The sequence below is a fragment of the Babesia bigemina genome, assembly GCF_000981445.1.
Source record: "Babesia bigemina genome assembly Bbig001, chromosome : V".
Classification (NCBI taxonomy): Eukaryota; Apicomplexa; class Aconoidasida; order Piroplasmida; family Babesiidae; genus Babesia; species Babesia bigemina.
The window spans coordinates 377,015-398,112 of NC_027220.1; the positions used below are offsets into that span (position 1 = coordinate 377,015).

The following is a 21,098-nucleotide window of genomic DNA, read 5'->3' on the forward strand; positions in this document are numbered from 1 at the left end:
AGCTACAGGCCTAGCCACGACATAGACAAGGCTAGTGGCTAATCACATGATACAGACATCGTTAGAATTCTACCTTCATAGTAATATATTATTGGATTGCCATACTTTAGGATGTTGCCATTACTACCGCTTGGTTTACCTGTCTATATTCCGACGCACGACACGCCGAGTAGCGTGCTACCCATGAATCTATACGGGAATCTGCCGCCTGCCGTAACCCCGCCATTTATAGACACCGTTTATAATAGTCCTAAATGATTCTGAGATTAAGGTGTTACAGAAAAGGCGCGACAGCTTATTGACAACAACGTCCGTTGTCGTTTGCGCTTTACACACGATTTTCAAATGCGAGGGAATATAAGGTATAATCATAAGGTCGAGAAGCAATCAATGTTACTGGTTCGTTCCAATATTTGGAGAAGGTTTGTCTGAGCTTTATGCTCGTTTTGTGAAGTTGTTTGGTCCAACGCATATATATGTAACCGTTCGAAGTGTTTATCCCAGTTTTTACCACAACGGGCGCATCCGTACAGAACGTAGATGTGAATTTGGTTTTATGGTAAAGGGCGTCGCGTCTGATAGTGGCGAGGCGTCATCGGCCTCTTCCCTAAGCTCAGAAGAGTTGATCCGGTGTGTTGCTAGTTTGTAGGATTCCTGGACCACCACCCTGCATCAACTGAGGATGAATGTTCGCACGGACAAATGGATTTTTACGTGAGAAACAATGATTACTACACAGCATACCCCAAGAAGGCTCCAAACGCAGAGATTGGTTAGTAAGAGGATCATTGCCCTGGAGCCGTATAAGTCCACTACCGCAGCAGAGTACGTCGAGACGTGTGATGGTAGTCTGGAATCTGGTGCTTCTTTTGATGACCGTTGCAAATTTCGCGTATCCCTTGATCAGGTACGTGGCCCCCTCGTCACATCAGCATGGTGCAGGTTTGCTGTATTCATTCTCGTTCTTTATCCCTTGATCAAGCAATCCCGACACCGAGAGCCGCTCTGAAGCATGTGAGAAAACACAACACGCTCTTTCGTTGGGCCAGATCGTACCATGGTAATGTACGAGAATCCGTAGCCAATGAAATTGCCAACGTGTGTTGTACCAAGAACCGAGTAAAAATGACGTTAAAAACCCTGACATGCGCGGTACGTAATCGCCGTATTCATACGGCTAAACGCGAAGCGGATGCATTTGCTGTCAAGGTTTTGTTGATGCGTTGGTGTGCCATCGCATCGCAGTCCGCTACTGAGCGTTACAGCAATGCCTCCGCGGCCATTTTCTATCAGACCTCACTTGCTTCCCGCATGTTTCGTTCGTTCAAGTTGTTGACGCAACGTAAAAAGGAATGCAATCGCTTAATACCCCGCATGGCAGAGTTGATAGAGACATCCCTCGTCGCTCAGTGCATAAACCCGTGGCGACACTACACCAAGCAAAAGAAGTATGCGGATGCTTGTAGCAAGGAAATCGCATGTTTGCGTGACGAGAATATCAAAGGGGCAGCGATCGTCTCTTGGCAGGCTGCTCATAGGTACCGATTGGGCTCGGTGCAGATGGAGGCATCATGCCGGAGTTTTGTCTTGCGATTAGCATGGGAACGCATCAAGTCATTGCATAGAGACTCAGTACAGGTAAGTATATGGAAATTTGTCTTATCAATGTTGAATCAGAAAGAAGCTCTTGTACAACATGCCGTCCTGCGTGATGCGGTGTCGACAGCATTCGATTGCTGGCACTCTGCGGCCAAAGAGAAACAAGCCGCCCAATACCGCTCTTTTGTACTTAAATACAGATCCTTCAGTGCCTTGTGAGTTTTCATGGCAATTAAACTTTAACGCTAATCACAGGAGGCAAAACACTGAACGCAGCAATGAGCCACCAATACCCTCGCCAACATCGGATCCCTCCGAGAACGATATTCCAGTCCATAGTACTATCAAGAATACAATAAAGTCCGCTCTGCAACACAAGCGTGATATCATAACGGCTGCAGGGCTTTTGACAAAGGCTATGCATAAAGAATTGAAACGCGCATCACTGAGGGCGTTATGCGAAAACTCTAATCGCGTTGCAAAAGAGACAATTAAAACGCAGCTCGTCGCCTATATTCGCAAAAAACACATCGCAAAACGTACCCTTGTGAGTTGGAAGATGTACAGTGAGATGAGAAAGAAGAAGTCTAGCATGAAACATCTCGCGGACCTCAATTACAGAGGATATCTTGTATCGCACTTTTTCGACTATCTACGGAGTATCTATCTAGAAAACATCGAGGAATTCCATAAATCGCTAAGTCTATTCAAAACTCAGCAGAGGAAGCACCATCACCGTGCATGGTTTCGGGCCTTTCTAGTCGCAGTGGAGCGTTCTCGGTCTCTGAAAACCGCTAGAAGTATGTTTGACGTGTGAAACCGCTTATGATGTTTTAGGTCTCATAGAAGCCTCTCAAAAGGCTCAAACACTACATTGGGCGTGGAGGAGTCTTGAAGAACGTTGCGACAATAATATGATGCGGAAGCTTCAGTGCATTGCTAGAATTGGATCTATCAAACTCGATGAATCTCTAGGAGATCCGCATATGTGGTTAAGGACTTTGCGGGAGGTGAAACTTCGTAAATCACACGACGTGAAAGGTCTTTGTCATAGTCTCAGGGAACAACATCTAGGGCCAAACATTGTGTCAGTTCTCACCCAGCCGCTGCGTAGCGAGTGCGTAGTGTTCCTGCATTATCTGTCTGGTCTAAAAACGCGGGCTTTCGAGATGATCGAAAGATTGGATATGTCCGCGGATGATGCTGTAGTCCGTGTATGCAGTACGCTCACGCCCACTGAACTGGGTGAATTGCATTCCACGTATGCATATCAACTGTATGTTATGAGGTTAGAAGGATTTCCGCAATTGAATTCTTTACCCGAGTCGTGTAACACCGAGCACTCGAAGCAGTCGACAAAGGCATTATCGCCACACTTTGGAAGCAATTTGAAGTTATGTGGCGTACTGGAACCTGATTATGGTGTAGTAAATGGCTTAAGTGAATCGGTATGTGGAAAGGTGCCTATAGATTTACAACGAGACGCAACCAGTAGCCCGCACAGCAATTACGGAGGCTCTATGCGTGACATACCAGAGTGGTCAGTGGATTTGCTACAGCATTTGACAGCAAACAAGCTGTTAGGAATCTGTGACATGCGATCGCAAAGGTGCACCACTTTTGATGTATTGAATTCCAGGCTGCCCGTCTGGCGTTTGTTGCTCACTGTGTTCGCTCAAGCTCGTTGCGCTTCCACCTTCCAGGCGTGGAAAAGGATTAGTGCAGAGAGGAGCTCTCGCCGCGCTAAACTGTCAGAAGTACGCAATAGTGTTGAGGGGATCTTTAAAATGTCCACCCGTTGTGAATGCTTCACACGTTGGCTGGAAGTGACACGAAAGTGCCACGAACAGAGGGTAGCTGAGTTAAACGAACGCTGCACCACATTCACATCTATATTTAGTTGTCTGGTGTATAAATCGGTCAGCATAGTCTTTATACGACTTCACCTTGCGCGTCTCATGGCCATTTACACCGGAGCGGAGCGAATGCGCCATATGAAGTTTCTCTCAAAAGCCGTTGTGTTCTCGTGTCGTGATGGCGATGCATGCGCAGAAATATCGGTATTTCGTTCGTATACAGTCCTAGGCAGGCTCTTCTGCTATTGGAAAATGCTCACGCAGTGGCGTGCCGAGGTAACCTCCCAAACGGACGCATTTTACCGGGATCTATTTATGAGGAAGGGCTGGAGAACAATTCAATCTGTGTTCATTGAACGTTGCAATAGTCGCACAGAGTTGGAATCTTCATTAAAAGAGGAGATCACAGTGCGGCGCTTGGGTAATGCGTTTGATTTATGGTGTAAGACTACTCGCTGCAAGAAGGCATTAAGTTCGTTTTCACCTTCCGAAGATGTTGTGTTGCAAAGGTGCTTCAATGGCTGGAAGGCACATGTGCGTAATAACATCAGGCTGGATAACATCTCCGAGATTATCCGAAAAAGGGTTGAAACATCGCTCTTAGGTATCGCATTGGAAGGCATGCTAGAGCACTACTTTAGGCGCTGTTCACTTGCCTCCATGCGTTCACGTGTAATTGCTGCTTCCTCCAAGCGAGCGTTATGTGCCGCATTCACAACTTGGAAGGACGCCACGCAGAGGAGCGCAAGGCTTTCTGCACTGCACTACGAAATCAAGAGGCGCAGAGATAACATAGAACAGGAGTACGTCTTCAGTATTATGTACCGATTCAGCCTTGTGAAACGCAATGATTCTAACCGTTTGAAGCGTCAATACTTCGAATACGTAGTTATATCTGCGGCCACCCGTAAGATGTCTCGGACGATAGAACAGCACTGGACGACCACCCAGAATGCTATTTGTCGCAGGTTCTTTGAACTACAACGCATTATGAAAAAGTCAGAACAGGCTTTAAGTAAGATCTCTGCGGACAAAAGTCGGCTTTATGTGGCTCTGATGGCACTGTCGTCGCTGAAGGAAACACGCATTGTTGCCGGACTCAAGGCGCTGCAGCAGAATGTTCACTATAACATCGCAATGAAGACCATTCAGCAAATGCGCGATCGCGCTGTGTCTCAACGTATATTCACGTGTTGGAGAAAATGTGTTTCGTTCAACTTGCGTTCTATCGCTTCTTCTAAGGTTGGCCATCGTCAGTTGGTAGAGCCTAAAATCTTGGGAAAGTATAGTGAGGGCGGCGCCATCGAATTAAATGCCAGTGGTGGGGATACATTGACTGCCGATGCTATGGGGAGATATTGCCTTGTTTTGGCGTGTTTCAAACACTGGCGAAATACAACACTTATGCTGCCTGGCCGCAACGCTGTTGCGATTGTTGAGGAATTCACAGCCCACAACCGCATGGTAGACGGTATATACTTGTTGAAACTACACGCGCTCACTTCCCTTTGGTATCGCACGTGCAAAGCACGACTGGAAGTGTTAGTAGGTTCTATGGAGGACAGAATGAAGTGGTCAATGTTCCACCAGTGGCGGATGGCTGCCAAGAAAAGGATGACTGTCAACAGTCAGGAGTTCCCATTTATTGGGTGAATCCTGTGAAAACTCGCTGAAAGGAAGCATGCTTGTACTTAAACCCTTAAGCGCCACATGTGCAACTGCGAAAAAACATGTAAAATATATCACCGTATAACCAGCTATTTATGTTATAGTTCTAACATAATATTCGTACATTCACACATGGACGTTGCTAGTATCACAATCGGGTTAGAAGGTCATATTATAATATGAAGGCTCCGTCCCTTCCAACTGGCGTGGGCGTGCATTTATGGGTGTTGCTTAAGTTATGTGTAACCTTTAAACAGCATGATATATCGTCTCTGATACGCTATTTCAGCCGAATACAACTATTCTTTGCCGATTATACATGAGTTGCATGAATCGGGAAATGCCTAGCGCACCACATCTCTCTTACGAAATAGACACCAACAACTGCTACTACAACAAGTCGTATAGTAGTGGCTGTATTTATTAGTTACTTGAAGACGAAATGCCCATATTCCGGTGCTGTGCATGTAAATGTCATAAAATGGAGCCTTATTCAACTACACCTTGCACCGCCGTCTACGAGATGGTGAATCTCAGTGTGCAATTAACATTCGAACCACAGTGCTCGTTGACTATTGCCATCCCAATATGTGCTAAATCCTCTAATAAAGGTCTGGTTCAACCCATTTGACAGTAGACATGAAGCTGGTGCTGACATGCCGCCAATTTCATTATGTCGCTAGTTAACAGCACAACATACTATTTCGTGTCTTAATCAGAGGATTTTGTTTTGTTAATGATCCAAAGAGTGATAAAATATGGCGTGTGTAATTGTTCGTTTGACCCCTTGGCGGAGAATCAAATCGGTATAAAAATCGATTACTCGCCACTCACAATTAGCTCGAAGCAACTAGCTGACAACATACGGTGGACCACACGTGAATTGGCTAAGATTTGCGACCCCATCACTGCCTCTTGCCGATGCCTCCCAGATATGCAGCGAACATCGACTAACATCAAGCTGAGAGAGCCCTTGAGGGCCCTGAAATAACGTGGTTACTGGGTAGTGTATTATAATTACGCACCGATCTTCCACTAACAGTATGGCACAGATGCAAATAACAATAGAATCCACCTATGGGATGGACACGAGGAGTAGTCAGAGATAGTATATTGCAGGTATTTCACTCGATACTATGCGAAAAAACGGTTCCCCATATAATGAGAGTCATTTAAAATTATTGGCGCTCGTTATGCATTGACTAACGTATATCCGACGCTGAGTGGCAGGCACTAGTGCAGAACGTAAATGGCTTTTTTCTACGCGGGATTCCTAGTCACGACGTAATGCATTTGCAACTGCAGCATTAACAAGCCCATGTCAGAAATTACTCGACCGGGTATTTAGGGGAGAAATGCATGAAACAGATATTGCACCTGGTGGTGCTGGGCCCGCCTCTGCTATGCAGCTTGTACCAGGCACAGCTCTAATAAACTAAGGGTTTGAATACAAATTGTAACTTCATTAAGCTGGTAATTTCACGATTGAAACTACAAATATACCATCGGTATCAGGCGACAAGGGACTAAATCTTACGCAAACGGGTGAGCTATGATTGGCGCACCTACTAGTTTCACTGCACACCTCACGATTAGGAAGGTAACGAGAAGAACAATGGTTCCGTATTTTATCTTCCGTGGAGGTAGCCGGCCACGCGTCTGGCCTATCACAAACCGATGAACAGCAATCGCACTGCAGCAAGGGTAGCTGCCGCAACTGTACGTTGTCAAATTCCTCGATCACGCTTGCAACCAGAATCTCATTCTGCTCATCGTGCAAAGAGCAAGTACTGTAAACGACAATACCGCCGGGACGTACCAACCTAATAGCGTGTCTAAGCAGCTCTCGTTGGTTTGAGATTACAGTTTTCGCATGTTCCTCAGTAAATCGGCTCTCCAACGAGTGCAAGCCCCAGTACTTCAAAGTGCGTACGACCGATCTTAATGATCCCTCATGGGTACATTCAGCATCCACTATAACACGATCGAATCGCTCTATCATGGATTCGCCCTCAAATTCGGTGAAACTCTGTCCACTGCAGTTCAGCAAATGAACGTCGATGTTGCTTGGTGCGTTCTCCTTTTTTAGAAGAGAGGCGCACACATCTAGCCGCCTTTTGACAATATCTAGACCGATAATCTTGCAGTTAATTTTGTCTCCCCAAAGACGTTTTACGGTGCTCACCGTTCCGAGGAGCTTACCGCCTGGAGCGCAGCAAATATCCAAAATCCACTTGCATTCATTCTCCTGCCGAAGTTCCGATAGCCTCAAAGCATCTATTATTGATGCACTCGCCGCATCTAGCCCGATGGAACCTTCAGGTATCTTCGAATAGCACTCGTAAAGTTCGATGTCACGAAGCCACCTCACATGCGAATGACGCGGGGTATGTTGCTTTGTATGGGCGTTGCTGCACCTTGAATCGCCATCTAACGTACTATCGCTGCCGTTTGCTAGGGCTTCACTGGAATTCGATGCCAATGAGCTCTCGACAATCGTATCTTTATGTGTATGAGATGGAGCAGAATCAACGTCTTCGGGGACACTCAATTCCCTGGACGTGCGTTTTGATACACCCGAAACCTCACACGATGGTTCTGGGTCCGATAACATGCGATAATACCTCTTCTTTAATCCTTTAGCCACCTGGTAAAGCGCTCGCTGGTATTGCTCAGCGTTTACACCGATGTGTGCCAACCACGCTATTACAGCTGTCGGAAGGACAACAGAATCCCCATTAAACTCGAGCTGCGGTGCAGGGTCGTTTCGTTTGCGCCTTTTACCGGCAGATTCTTCAACGCGATGGGCTGCAAGTTCTGTTGCCTGCACATCATCGGCTCGGTTACACATAGCGCTATAGCAACGAACGCGAAGCGCAAAAATGCTACTATTTTAAATGTGCATTGATGAAAACAAAAATCTTTTTATGGGCGCTGTCTATCTGCGTAACACATCTTGGGGCATGACACACCTTTTCTCCGCGCTCATATCACGAAAACAGCATTGTGGTACAAATTTGTGCTTAAAATGAAATGAATATGAAGCAATCTGCGGGGTCGGCCGCATTTGATGGCTCTCGGGAGCGTGCCGAGGCGTCAGTATCGTCGTTGCTCTCTTCATTTTACGACGTCGATCAACAGGATGAGGCCACTGATGGAAGTAAAGCCTTTTCACCAAACGACCAAAGTCAAGATTCATGGGATGAGGCGTTAATGAGCGGCGCCATATTCGGAAATGAGGATTTTGACGTTGATCAGTGTCTTACGACCGCGCTCAAAAAATATTCAATGGTGGAGCTAATTGCTCTCCTTAGGAGATTGGAACGTGAGGTTAGGCAGTTCACAGCAGGGAAACAGATTCTCATATACGACAACTACGAATGCCTCTTTTCATCCCTAGACACGGTGCACGAAATAAACGCTGATCTAACCGTTCTCCAAAAGCAACTTTATACGCTGAAATCATCGCAGATAAAGGCGTCGTCGGTTGATATATCTTCCAGATATGGGTTCCGTGAGAAATTACGTGGTATCACAGAGTTGAATCGTGTACTCAACATTTTCCAGGCACTAGCCTGCATCGCAACATGTCTTCACAACGCTACTAAGGAGCCAACAACCGGAGATGAAAGCAAGGAACATTTTTTTAAGTTGCTTGAGCTTTTAGGAAGGGTTTATGTAATATTGAATGTGGTAAGAGAGCGATCTGGTCCCAAGACAGCGAACATAAAACTCTTCCAGACATTCAACCAAAAGATAAGAATTCTCATTCCAAACGTAGTCACCGGTATAGTTAGACACGTTAAAAGTGAATTCATGTCGCAGAATGTCCTTGTGGACATCTGCTGCAACTTGGCTGTGACACGCATTACCGCTAAACAGCTCTGGGAAATTTACTGGGTCAACAAATCTTTGGGGTTGAAAAGTCGGCTGCAAGAGTTGACAAACGAGGTAAGTGATTCCTCAGTGACGTTGCACAGCTTGTCTAACCATGTGATTAACTTCCTCATGTATGTGTTGGAAGCAGTTTACTCGGATGGTTACTTCAAACTTGCCAGATTCATTGAATCGAATGCGGACGGGATGCCAGATGGAGATGAAGCGATTGCCAAGGAACGTGATATGGCGTGTATTTTCTGCTGTGAAGACGATTGTGACATTATATTTGAGTACCACGGAAACGGTGCTGATGGCAGTGTCGAAGAGGAGCATGCTGGCAACAATACGGCCGAAACTCCCGTGTATAAATACTATTGGCTTGCTAACCACCGCCCAAAGCAATGCGTGTGCATTAAAGAGAATATTGTGGAACAGTTTGTTGTATGTTATGTTCAGTTGGCCTTTGCCACTCTGCAGCCCCGTCTCATGGATCGGTCCAAACACGTTACGTGGAACGAAATTATTTTTGTTCTGACATGTATTTTAGATAAGATTAAATCTGTTCCAAAAGGTGAAACCATGGCGAAACTGCTTGCAGACATCAGTTTTGGTTGGATTCTACTTACGGTCCTACTATACTTGCAGAAACAATTTTACCCGGTGTACGATGCCGTCGCATCCGCCATCGTATCAGCGTCGGAGGGCAGAAATGATGATAGTCCTTTTGAGGATGTTTATATTAAGGTGGAGCGCATATTAAAAGATGACGTTGCTGATGTAATGCGTTTCGTTGACGATTTGGGGGATGCCATGCACCTTTCTTTGCGACCCTTGTTTACGTCATTTCTTGCTTTCTACATCGGTTCCTTGAAAAGTGTCTTTAATGCGCAATTTAATGTGTTGGTACATGCATCTGAGGCCAGGCAAGAGGATGAATACAGTCTGGGATCGCTGGCTTGGTTGCTATCGTTGCGCGGAAACAAGGAATCGAACCGCCGCGAGTTGATGGGGGAGCGTATCAAAGAATCCAGGGCCAATTATCGCCATGCGGAAGCTAATAAATCCATATTAGGAATCGCATTCGATGAGGAATCGGTTGAATCTGAACTGCTCCTCCTTAGGTTAGGACTCTCAGTTGAACACTACTTGGAATGGAAAATGCGGATGCATGCTAAAGACCTTCCACCTGTGGGAAATAATATGAGAGCAACGTTGACACATCTTGTGGCCTTGATGGCGCCTTTTAACGGTGTATTTAATCGCATTAAAACTCTTACAGGACAGCACTGCAGCGGCGCATCTTCCATGCTCACAAGCGGTGCCCTGGAAATGATGCTACCGAATGTCCCTATCTCACCCGTCAATGTGTTCGATAAAGAAATTAACACCTGCACTTATCTAACGGGGTTGATGGATTTCGCAATCGGGCAAAACTATTTAGAAGGTCTCTTGCGCAACCACCACATACATCTTACCGCCATGGTGCACGCTGCTCATCGCTTTGCGAAGGAACACTCAACTTTTGGTTTGGTTCCCATAATCAAGGTGGCTTCGTGTGATGTGAAGCGTAGCAACCGCTACGCCTTAATGGAGGGATCTGTGCTCTTAGATATGCATCATATTACACTACGGGTGCTGTCGCATGTGATGATCACTTGCATGAGGAGGGCGAACACTCTGATCAGGCACGCAATGGAGAGCTTAGAATACGGGGATGTGGCGGCGGAATCTGCTGTTAGGGATCTCACGGGAGTGCTTTATGATGTGATAGAGTTTCTTAATGCCACTGCCGATCCTACTCTCAGCGGGGAAATTACTTACATTCAAGTGGCCGAACTGAACAGGAAACTAAAGTATATGTCGTCTAAAAGCGACGTAGATGCATACAATGTCATTCAGGAACTCTCGTTTGTACCATCTAAGGACATGTGCCTAAAACTGTTCACAATCCATGTTGCGCAAAGCATTGCTCGAAATTCGAGGCTTCACGTAATAAGCAAAGAAACTCTTCGTGGGCTCACGTCGCGCATAGAAAAACAGTTGGTAATGGCTTTCAAGAAGAGTTCCGATGCTGAACAAATGAAGCGAGTTTTCACGCAACTAGCAAGTACGGACACGGCGTGATTGCCCCTACCACATAAAACAGACTCATTTTCATAGTAAAAATGAAATTACACCCTAGCCAATATAGTTATATTAAAAGGGCGAATGAGCTAGAGGAAATATCGCCCGCTTCATCGTTTTACTGCCTCAACTATGTAATAGACAAGGTATCCCAGGTTTACCAAGATAACAAAAGCGGTAATGATTTTATTATATAGTTGAATAATACGGCAGATCTTGAAGTTAAGAACACCTTGATACAGCTTCTGGACAGGGCTGAGACGCTGAAGGAGGCCCGTGGTCCATTCGAGCTCTCACAGTTCGTGGAATTCGCGTCATGTAAGCTTTTATTAACCGCAACAACATGTATATGACGATGTGTAGGCCTCTTGGATGCAGCTGAAGCCGACAATGACCCTCAGTCCGCTTTCAACCGATTTTTTGTCGCTGGCAAACTGTTCGACGTCGTAGTACACTTCAGCGGCGATTCTAAACACAAGGAGCTACGGTAAGCGTGCCTATAAATACGCACATCGCTCACGCAGGCGATACGCCCAGTTCAGGGCCCTTCAGGAGAAGAGGCAAATCTCGGGAGACGAATCATCGACATCGCAACAGACAATCGAGGAAGCGTCCGAAAGCGCGGGCGTGTCAAGCGCTCAGCATCAACATACAAATGCAATCCGAGAGACAAGGTCAGAAACAGAAGAGTTGAAAGCGCCTGAGCACACGCCGGCGGCAGAGGCATATGACCTTCAAATGGCAGAGAACGCGATGAAGTCTGCGCGATTAGCCGTTTCAGGTAGGCGCACATAATCCATGTTCCCAATATAATGGTGTATCAAAACCCTGCAGCGCTATCCTTCCAAGACTTCAAAGAAGCATCTTTGCATCTTAAGGATGCCCTGGCGACTTTGGAACGCATGGGATATGACACTTAATTTATTGCGCCACAGGCCAAATAAATTTAATTGCATCACTGCAAAGTTCCTCGTTTTCATCGGTCTTAATGCTTTCCAACATTCGCTTTAGCATTATAGCCCACCTTTGGTTAGTGTTTATTGGGAGGGCTGTCCGTGGCGACGTAATCTGTATGGTGCTTCCTTCATTATCAACCATTATCCTTTTTATCGTATTTATCCAAGACCCTAATGAAATTTTGTCTCTCTCGCTTTCGCACTTAACTTGCTCATCGTTAGAAATGGTATCCAAGGCGTTGGACAAAGCTGTGTCGACATATGCCGCAGTTTCGGACTGAGTCGCACGCAGGCATGGTGCGTGGGAGTCAGGCTCGTGCCAATCAAATGGTGTCACTTCGTCTAGGTTATTTCCTGCCATGCAAACGGACACATACATTTCGCATCCAATTTTCAACTTCATAAACATTTCCCTCAGTGCGTTGTATTGTAAACCCTCCGATTCGTTGGAGCTAAAAGTATTCAATAAAATGGCTATCTCCCCTATAGCATCCAGCGGTAAGTTGTAGAATGGTTGCGTTAAGTGCTTGGCGTAATCCAGATCGCCACCCTTGTCAGGGATGGTGAGAGCGCAAACAAATGACCCCGCTTCGTTGGCCTCTATCCATACTCGCTTGACAGAGAAGCCGCATGAGGAACGCTTCAACGTTGCGGCAATGCCGTCAAATATTCTGTCTAAAACCAATCCAGTCGAATGCTCCAGTGTCAGGTGACCTGGCTTACGTTGTAGGTGACCAATTTTTAGTAAAAAGGTGTGATGATTTCTTCGAGGCAGTTTCAAAGTCATTGCAAATGTCGATAATTCGCGCGCTTCCGTGATTTTTTCTTTATTTTCCGATGCTACATTGATTAGAGGTCTGGAAGCGTCAGAATCTTGCTGCGTTGTTGAAGGCTCCTGATTCTCACCTCCGAAAAACGTACTAAATTGCGAACTAAAGGACCAAGCGTCGTTTGCTTTGACTTTTAACGCTTCATTTTCCACAATCTTATCCTCTGGGCTCCCGACTGGAATGTGGGGTGAGTTAGGGGTGACGCTGAGTTGAGTAGACAGCCCATTTTCATCCTCCACTGCGTTATTTGCGGTGTCAGGTTTATTCAATACTAATTCATCTTCATTTGTTTGAGCAACAACGTCCAGATCGTTCCTATTGCATACATTGTTGACGAGATTGTTTATGTCCAATACAGACACCCTGTATTTAGGGTCGCTGCCCACATACACAGCACATATATCATTGGCTGTTACACTTTGTGAGGGTGACACAATCATATCGGATGGACTTAAGTGATATGTTATGCATTCTTTTAGTGGTACTAATTCCGAATCTGAGATAGAATCGCGCGACATAGGGATGTCGCTGCTGCGTGGACATTGTTCTCTACTTACAATTGCAGATGAGCCGCTTCGCGTGTATTTCTCCAAACACTGAACACTTCCATATTCTTGGGCATCAGTACAAGATTCCTGAGATTGCAGTGATAGATTTGGTGCGTGTATATTGTCGTATTGTTTAGTAGACGAAATAAATTTGACGTCCTTGATGTTTATGTTAACAAACACGCACGCATCAGATACACTACACCCGGAAACAGCATCTGTAATACATGAATCACCGAAAAGTTCAAAAGCAATCCGTGTCCCAAATAAATCTTTTGCACGTAATAGACGCAAACCATGTCCCGCGTAAACCACATTACCGTTGTATATCACTGCCGTGTCTATCGCGATCTTAAACAAATGGGATTCTGAAAGATGAGCGCACTGGGAGCACGCACAACTGTTTTCACCGATATCGGTTTCCGTACATGGAATAAAATCGCTTTTGCTACCCGTCGGTACACCATTGTGGCTGGCGGCCGGCCGGCGTCCCATAAGGTACAGCGGTAACCGTTCTTGATGTTTTAACAAACAAGTCGTATATTTACGGTTGCTCTTATTGAAACGTGATAGGATTGGTTTCGTTTCCACTGTGGAACATAGCTGCCACTCCTCTTTTGAGGTACTTACCTTGTACTCAACTTTGACCGAAAAAACCACGAAGCAAGATTCGGGTGGTTTTAAATGCCGAGATTTTTCAAATCCTTTAGGTGTATCACCATTTTCATCAGCAGATAAAGGGTGTTTTGGTAATTGAAATCTTTGCTCATCAAAAATATGTCCACTGCTGCATCTTAGTGACACTGCACTAAAATTGAAGAGCAACGTCCCCCTTCTTTTGGCGTTGCAATACCCTGATGTTTCAGCAGACCGCCGTACAACCATGCTTGGTGAGATGTTCAATTTAGTTTTATACGCAATTGGAAATTAATGCAACACGAAGGTAGCTGAAGGGATTCAATCTGAATGCTGAGGCTATATTCTGCACGTGTGTACATCTCAGTAACGTCAATATAGCCATCAGCAGTGTGTTAAACCACATCGCAATGAGAAATTCCTACATAGAAAAACTTCAACAACCTTTAGCACGGAAGACACGGTCTTTGCCATAATTTTTGATCGCATACGTAAGAATCCCAATGGTTGACAGTTTCATACAGCGGTGCCTATCCTACGTGTGCGCCCTTTATAGGCTGAGGATAACACACAGCCATGTGTCACTGGTATTACCTGAATGGTGGTGGCATTAGAGGCGACATAGAAAATTTTGTTTTTCAAATGAATACAAGCTGTTCTATATTTATGTAAGCCCTTGAAGTGTGAAACGGGTTAAAAGACGCCGCTTGACGCTAGGAATCTTGCTGCGACAAGTGTTCGACAGGAACAAACGAAAAATGACAACTTATCTGTCGTTATTTGTACACACATCGCTAATCCATTATACAAAAATTATATAAACAACCTTTCTAGGTAATTTGGCAATTTAACGAAACTAAACGAGACCGCGGTATCATTGCACGACGTAACGGCGCGGATTCATGATTAACACACGGAACTCACATCTGGCACGGGTTTTATCCTTGTCTACAAGTTATTTCTGTTAATTTATTTCGTCTAAAGTTATCTTATGACGGTATATTTCCCCATATACATCAGAAAGTTGTATCTTTGGCGGGCCTAAGGATCACATCCCACGACACATCCATATATTAGACTTCACCTAAAGCAGCTTGAAATGTTCGTTTTAAACATTCAATAACATGATACCGATCGAAATGGACCTTGGATATCGCCTTATGGCGGATGAAAATGAAGATGTACCTATCTTTAGAGCCGAAATTAAACCGCTCATTCCTGAGCGACGTGCTACCCCGGGAATTCATAAGTGTGTCATGAAGAATGATTTTGATGCGTTGAAACGGATCCTTGCTTCAAGGAGGAGGGAATCCATCAATGACTGTGATCACTTTGGTCGCACTCCGCTGCACATTGCAATGCAGATGGCGAACCCAAAAGCACTTTATCTGTTGCTCTACTATCCTCTTGTGCACCATTCAAAGGTATTTGCCACGCAAGACTGGGATCACTTGTTAGGTCACCTGGGTGACCGCCAATCAGATGATTGGGACGTAGATATCGCAATGGGATTGGATGAAAAGTGTGACAAAATGGAGTTGGATGATTCATTACATGATACAAATACTGAAAGTACGGGGCCACAGAGCACTCGACTGGCCAAGGACACCGGGGTAGATAAATTCAAAGCACCATCCAGTGGAATACGGCGTAAAAAAGTGGAATGGTCACAAAATGAACAATGCAGTAATGTAAATGGAACAAAAATTGATGGGTCATGGAAAATGGACACACGCTTGCTGAGGCACTGGGAGGATTCCCCAAGCAGCTATAATAAATCGGTGTTCGGGTTTGACCGTGGTTCGACAATCTTTGGTTGTGGTACGAAAGAGGTAGAAGCACTATATGAAGAACATTACAAATTTTTGGTTGGCGAACCCCATAACCTTGAAGTTGCTGCACGTAACTACTCTGCTATATACGCGGGTTTATACGCCAGCCACCCTGCCAATCTCAGCCATGTGATGGCAAGTATGGGAGAAGGGGTACCGAATATCCATACCACAATAACCTTTGAAAGGTCTCACGCAAACGATCGCAAATCTGTTGCTGTAACTACGCACCTCGCTGACTCATATCCATGTGGGGCCCCTGATGATGTAGAACAAAATGATGATGCACAAGAAATGAAAGAACACAACACAGAGAGAAGTACGGGAAAGGGTGTGGATAACAGGGATAGTAATGCAATTACGGGTTATTCTAACTCAGCTCAGCATTCTCATAGTTCGCTAAGGCCGCATCTACGTGATATGGTAAATGCTACGTTAACACGAAGAGATTGTTTACCTGTGCCCCTTGCTACTACTGATCTGCTGTTCACGTACGACAAAACATCTCCCATACACCTTCTTTTCTCGAATATATACATTGAAAGCTATCGCAATAACATAATTAAGTGCTTCCGCATACTTTTGCATTATTTCGGTAAATTCTCTGAATCTACTGAAGGCTCAGGTTCCCACGAGGGTAGCTTAGGCGAAGCATCGAGTGAGGAGAATGAGGTGTCGGAAACCCCCATTGTACCTGGAACGCCAACCGCGTCAAGTACAGAATTGGCGGCTATAGAAAGAAATACCCCTCAAAAACACCCCGAGAATAGCGAACCTTCAACTCATAAAAGGCTTAACTTGACAAGCTGTGGGGTACCCAGCTCGTCACGCAATGCATTCAACGGCGCCGATACGGACGAAGCAGTTGAGAATCACTTCAAAAAGGCAAAGACATGCAAAGACACGAATAGTGGTTCCCGAGGAGATGGATCCACGCGTAACACGGTGCGAATGGATACTGGGGAGTCCGATGGTGCAGTTGGTAATTTGATAGGAAAATCACAACTTAGCGCAGTTCCTACAGTGACGGATACCTCTAAGCGTGTAGAATATACAAAAACGGCCCATGCTACTGAGTATGAATCGTCCCAATGGGATTCGGTAGATGCTGTCGTTACCATCGATGCCGTAAGTGAATGCGCAGTACCCCTAAATGAGCAAAAGGAAAATTTGGTGCCTTGCTCAGGCAATCCCACGCCAATTAGAGATTTGGTGAATAGGCCGAACGTCACACCAAATAACTTCAAAGGTCATCCTGGCATCAACCAAACTCTGTGTGCTGATGTTAGCGAAGTGGATGTTGACGCTATGGCAAGTACTTTCAAAGGTATCGGTGATATAAGACGTGGAAGACGTATGATTAGGCACAAAAACTGTTCTCAGATAGCTGTCAAACCATCGGAGTTCCCGCTTGTAAGCAAGTACGTCTTGGGCGGGCACATGGATTACAAAATGCAAGCGCTCAATGACATCGTCTGCTCTTCGAGTTTACTAACTCCTACGATGCCATGGGAGACATTTTTGAATCAGCGTGACTATACCCGATCCAACCTGTTGCACAAGGTCTGCCAAATTAGAGATGCGGATTTGATCAAATGGTTAATAGGGTGCGGATGTATGCCTCTGGTCGTGAACGAAGTGGGAGACCTGCCGGTACACCTTGCAATGGATGCAAAGGATCCTTTGTGCCTCGTTACTATGCTGCATGAGACTTTAAAAGCGTTGTTCTACCACAAACGTTATATGACAGAAAGCAAAAGGAATAACGAAGAGGGGGCACATTTCCTGCAAGACGACCAACGCAATCTATGCCGCCGAGGTTTATCCTTCGAATCGTTCATGAAAAGCATCAAATTCTACAAGCGTAGTGAAGGATGTGAAACTTCTGTTGTTGTAGAGGCAGCGCAGGCTACATCCATCATGAGGGCCTCTGTTGATGAAAAATGTCATCCTCGTTCCGAGGCACCCCATGTGCCTATAAATGAGGCAAGTTTGTTATGCACAGGTGAATATGGTCTTTTGAGGGATGTCGAATATTTTGCCATTTTTGAAGAGATGATGAAGCTGATCGAACAGCTGACATACAGGGGTATAAAGGCTGGTGCTTGGGAGGCTATTGTGGCTATGTACTCGTATAATGAGGGCCTAACATTTCATGTATTGGCGAGCCCACAATACATGCACAGGTTCATAAAGCTGTCTATAATGATAGGAAACTCAAAGCATTTCATGGATGTTGCTTCCTTTATAGCAACTACCCTTGTAAAAGCGGATGCAACCGAATCATCTGTTAAATCCTTAGAATCCGGTTACAGCACACATGGGAAGACATTGAATAATGTCGAAAATGTGTGTAATGGTGCTGAAGCTGTAGGGAAGGTCGAGGTTGTGCCACGGAGTCAGAAACACGTCCAGTCCACGAACACAACCGCTGTGGGGAGATACAAGGGTTGTGCGTTTCCGTCGTTATCACTAAAGCGCGCCATCAACAGTATCACAATGTCAGTTACGGATGATCCGGCGTTGTACGTAACGTGTCCTGAAGCGACCGTTACACGCAGAGACGTGGACTCATTGTTGCAAAACTTCAGAGGTTAGTTTTTAACATCATGGGTGTAAATTTTTTGCAGGACATGTACCGAATCAGGACACCATTGCCGACAACAAGTACACATGGGTTATCACGCATCCCACGTGTTTACATCATCTAGCGCTCCCTGAACCCACCGACGCACCTAACCGACGTCATAGGCTGATTATGTCATATCCTGAAAACCCCACGAGATTGGAAGTTATCATCACGAATGAAAATGGAATTCTAAGGAGTGACACCCTGGAACACATCAAACTGTTGCACAGCCCACCACCTGCCACTTTGGCAGATATTTTGAGGGTACACGACTGGGGTTACATTGATAAGTTGTTGAATCAAGTGCAAACTGCGCAAAAAAGATGGATGGGGAACAATTACTGGCCGGTGCTAGCCGATGGTGACACTCCAGCAACACCGCATTCTTGGAACTCGGCGATGTATGCCGCAGGATCAGGTGAGTAGTTGGTCTTTCGTCTTATCATAATCGTCTCAGTGATTGCCGCAGTTGATGCTGTATGCAATGGGCACTGCCGCAATGCGTTCTGTGCGGTTAGACCACCTGGACACCACCTGGGTACGTGGGGAGGAGCACAATCGGCGGACTTCGAAGACGAAGATTTTGCGTAAGTCGTATTGTATATACACATTATACAGTTCTTAACAGGGCTGGCTCACAGGGATTCTGTCTCATAAACAACGTTGCGGTGGGTGCTGCATATGCCAAATATATGTACGCCAAAAAAGGAATCCGCAAAATTGCTATTATCGACTTCGATATACATCACGGTAATGGCACCCATCAAATCGTTCTCAATATCGGGCCACGAAATGTTAGATGTAGACATGGCAACAATGGGGTGGGCAACGATTCAAAGGCAAGTCAGTACAATCACCCACATTGGTTTGGATGGAGGGATGCCCACGATAGAGAAGAAGTTTTCTTTTCATCTATACATGCATACGATGGTGTATTCTACCCAGGTACAGGTAGAACGTGTTCTAAGTACAAGTCATCGGAACCAAGGATTATAAACGTTGGTATACCAGAAGGTACAACATCTGCCGAATTCAAGATTCTATTCGAAGGTAAAATTCTCCCATACCTTCTACACTTTCAACCGGATCTCATTTTCATTTCAGCCGGGTTTGACGGCCATTATCGCGATTCGGTTTCATCTGGTTTCGTTAGATACAACGAGAAAGATTTCTACTGGGCTACTGAGCGCCTGGTTGCCGTCGCGAATACCGTGTGCAGTGGTAGGGTAGTAAGCGTCCTGGAGGGTGGATATAATACACGGCTAGATACGCTTTCTCCATTTGCTAAATCAGTCTTTGAGCACGTTAAGGCGCTAAGCAACACGCACGAAGGATTCGTTTACCCATTCATGCACTCTCATAGAACGGTTGACATGTTGCTCCTTCCGATGCTAGATGACAAGTCGATTACGCCGCCGCAGTTAACAAAGTCGGATGCGGATAATTTGTCTATCCAAAGGGCAATGTCTAAATCCGCCTTCATTACTAAAGCCACTGATCAACTGTTGAGAAAAGCATATGGGATGCCGAGGATAAAATGCACCAATGGACCGCCGCTTTTCATGACTACACCCACGCATATAATGGGGCTCGAAGCTGTGGCTCAGACAGGAAATGCCTTTTACAGCTTTTATTCCAAGCACTTCCATTCACTTTTCATGGCTGACACGTACTTGGGGTCGAGAGAATACGTCCTTTCTGTCCTACACAATATACCTGCAATTGGCCATGATGTGTTTACGTTCGACAAGTGCCTGGGAATCAGACCTCTTGGAAACAACGCAGGCGGATCGCTGTTTTCATACTCGGATGAATCGGTAACTATGTCCAAGATTGCCTCAGCCTTCATTATGCAGGTTGCTAACGCAGGAAATGACGGTCGCATGGATCAAAGATTCACCTCCAATGCTTGGGCCATGGGCATTAAAATGAAGTCGCTAGAACGGCACGCAACTGCGGCCGCACTTCTCTGTGGATTCTTTCAGAAGTTTGAGTATCTATTCAAGTGTGAATGCAAATTACACTGAATCAAACCATTAAACTTTTTCTGGACGTTAAGTTTGTGTTTATATTTGTCTAGTCGTATATTACTGACCATCTCTGGTTGCTGCTGTCTCCTCAAGTTTACTTGAGTCCTACCCCTCGAACATATTTGGCGTTGACTTCAGGTCGCACGCCACGCTGTTACATCGTATATGTCAAGTCACTTGTTCTGCGTAGATGCGTAGCTAGTTGCCTGACTATGTTCATCTCCGGGCTCTACGTTTTCATTACTTATGGGTGTTTCCATGTAATTTTGTGTGGCATATGAGCACTCTCCTTCTGATATCCTTCCCCAGGCCCCCGAAACTCTTATTTTGTGTATTTATCTAATGCTCTCATATCTTGCTTTAGATATCGACACTGGTGATCGTTGTGTTTCGCATACCCGACGCGATGGTGTCCGGTCTATTATGTTAGGTGGGATGATACAATGGTTCCATATCCATCCTGTTTACTGCAGTAAACATAAACTATTTACCAAATTTTTCACTTTACTGT

General features: G+C 45.4%; 7 protein-coding genes across 7 annotated transcripts; 5 read left to right on the forward strand and 2 right to left on the reverse strand.

Annotated features, from left to right (window-relative positions):
- Positions 1–556: 556 nt before the first annotated feature.
- Positions 557–5,108, forward strand: BBBOND_0405650 (hypothetical protein, conserved; the record flags this gene model as incomplete). The annotated part of the gene is made up of 7 exons (XM_012914812.1): positions 557–641; positions 825–907; positions 943–1,152; positions 1,246–1,638; positions 1,678–1,814; positions 1,855–2,399; positions 2,437–5,108. The coding sequence occupies 7 exons, from the start codon at positions 557–559 to the stop codon at positions 5,106–5,108; spliced, it is 4,125 nt and encodes a 1,374-aa protein (XP_012770266.1).
- Positions 5,109–5,859: 751 nt separating this feature from the next.
- BBBOND_0405660 (hypothetical protein) lies at positions 5,860–6,114 on the forward strand (the record flags this gene model as incomplete). The annotated part of the gene is made up of 1 exon (XM_012914813.1): positions 5,860–6,114. One exon carries the CDS (start codon positions 5,860–5,862, stop codon positions 6,112–6,114), a length of 255 nt encoding a protein of 84 aa, XP_012770267.1.
- A 474-nt stretch (positions 6,115–6,588) lies between these two features.
- Positions 6,589–7,974, reverse strand: BBBOND_0405665 (hypothetical protein, conserved; the record flags this gene model as incomplete). The annotated part of the gene is made up of 1 exon (XM_012914814.1): positions 6,589–7,974. The coding sequence occupies one exon, from the start codon at positions 7,972–7,974 to the stop codon at positions 6,589–6,591; it is 1,386 nt and encodes a 461-aa protein (XP_012770268.1).
- Positions 7,975–8,162: 188 nt separating this feature from the next.
- BBBOND_0405670 (hypothetical protein, conserved) lies at positions 8,163–11,126 on the forward strand (the record flags this gene model as incomplete). The annotated part of the gene is made up of 1 exon (XM_012914815.1): positions 8,163–11,126. The coding sequence occupies one exon, from the start codon at positions 8,163–8,165 to the stop codon at positions 11,124–11,126; it is 2,964 nt and encodes a 987-aa protein (XP_012770269.1).
- Positions 11,127–11,167: 41 nt separating this feature from the next.
- BBBOND_0405680 (hypothetical protein) lies at positions 11,168–11,921 on the forward strand (the record flags this gene model as incomplete). Its single annotated transcript, XM_012914816.1, has 4 exons — positions 11,168–11,303; positions 11,340–11,444; positions 11,490–11,613; positions 11,651–11,921. The coding sequence occupies 4 exons, from the start codon at positions 11,168–11,170 to the stop codon at positions 11,919–11,921; spliced, it is 636 nt and encodes a 211-aa protein (XP_012770270.1).
- Positions 11,922–12,047: 126 nt separating this feature from the next.
- On the reverse strand, positions 12,048–14,345 carry BBBOND_0405690 (hypothetical protein, conserved; the record flags this gene model as incomplete). The annotated part of the gene is made up of 1 exon (XM_012914817.1): positions 12,048–14,345. One exon carries the CDS (start codon positions 14,343–14,345, stop codon positions 12,048–12,050), a length of 2,298 nt encoding a protein of 765 aa, XP_012770271.1.
- Positions 14,346–15,220: 875 nt separating this feature from the next.
- Positions 15,221–20,584, forward strand: BBBOND_0405700 (histone deacetylase, putative; the record flags this gene model as incomplete). The annotated part of the gene is made up of 4 exons (XM_012914818.1): positions 15,221–18,521; positions 18,559–18,975; positions 19,015–19,144; positions 19,186–20,584. 4 exons carry the CDS (start codon positions 15,221–15,223, stop codon positions 20,582–20,584), a joined length of 5,247 nt encoding a protein of 1,748 aa, XP_012770272.1.
- Between the last annotated feature and the right edge of the window lie 514 nt (positions 20,585–21,098).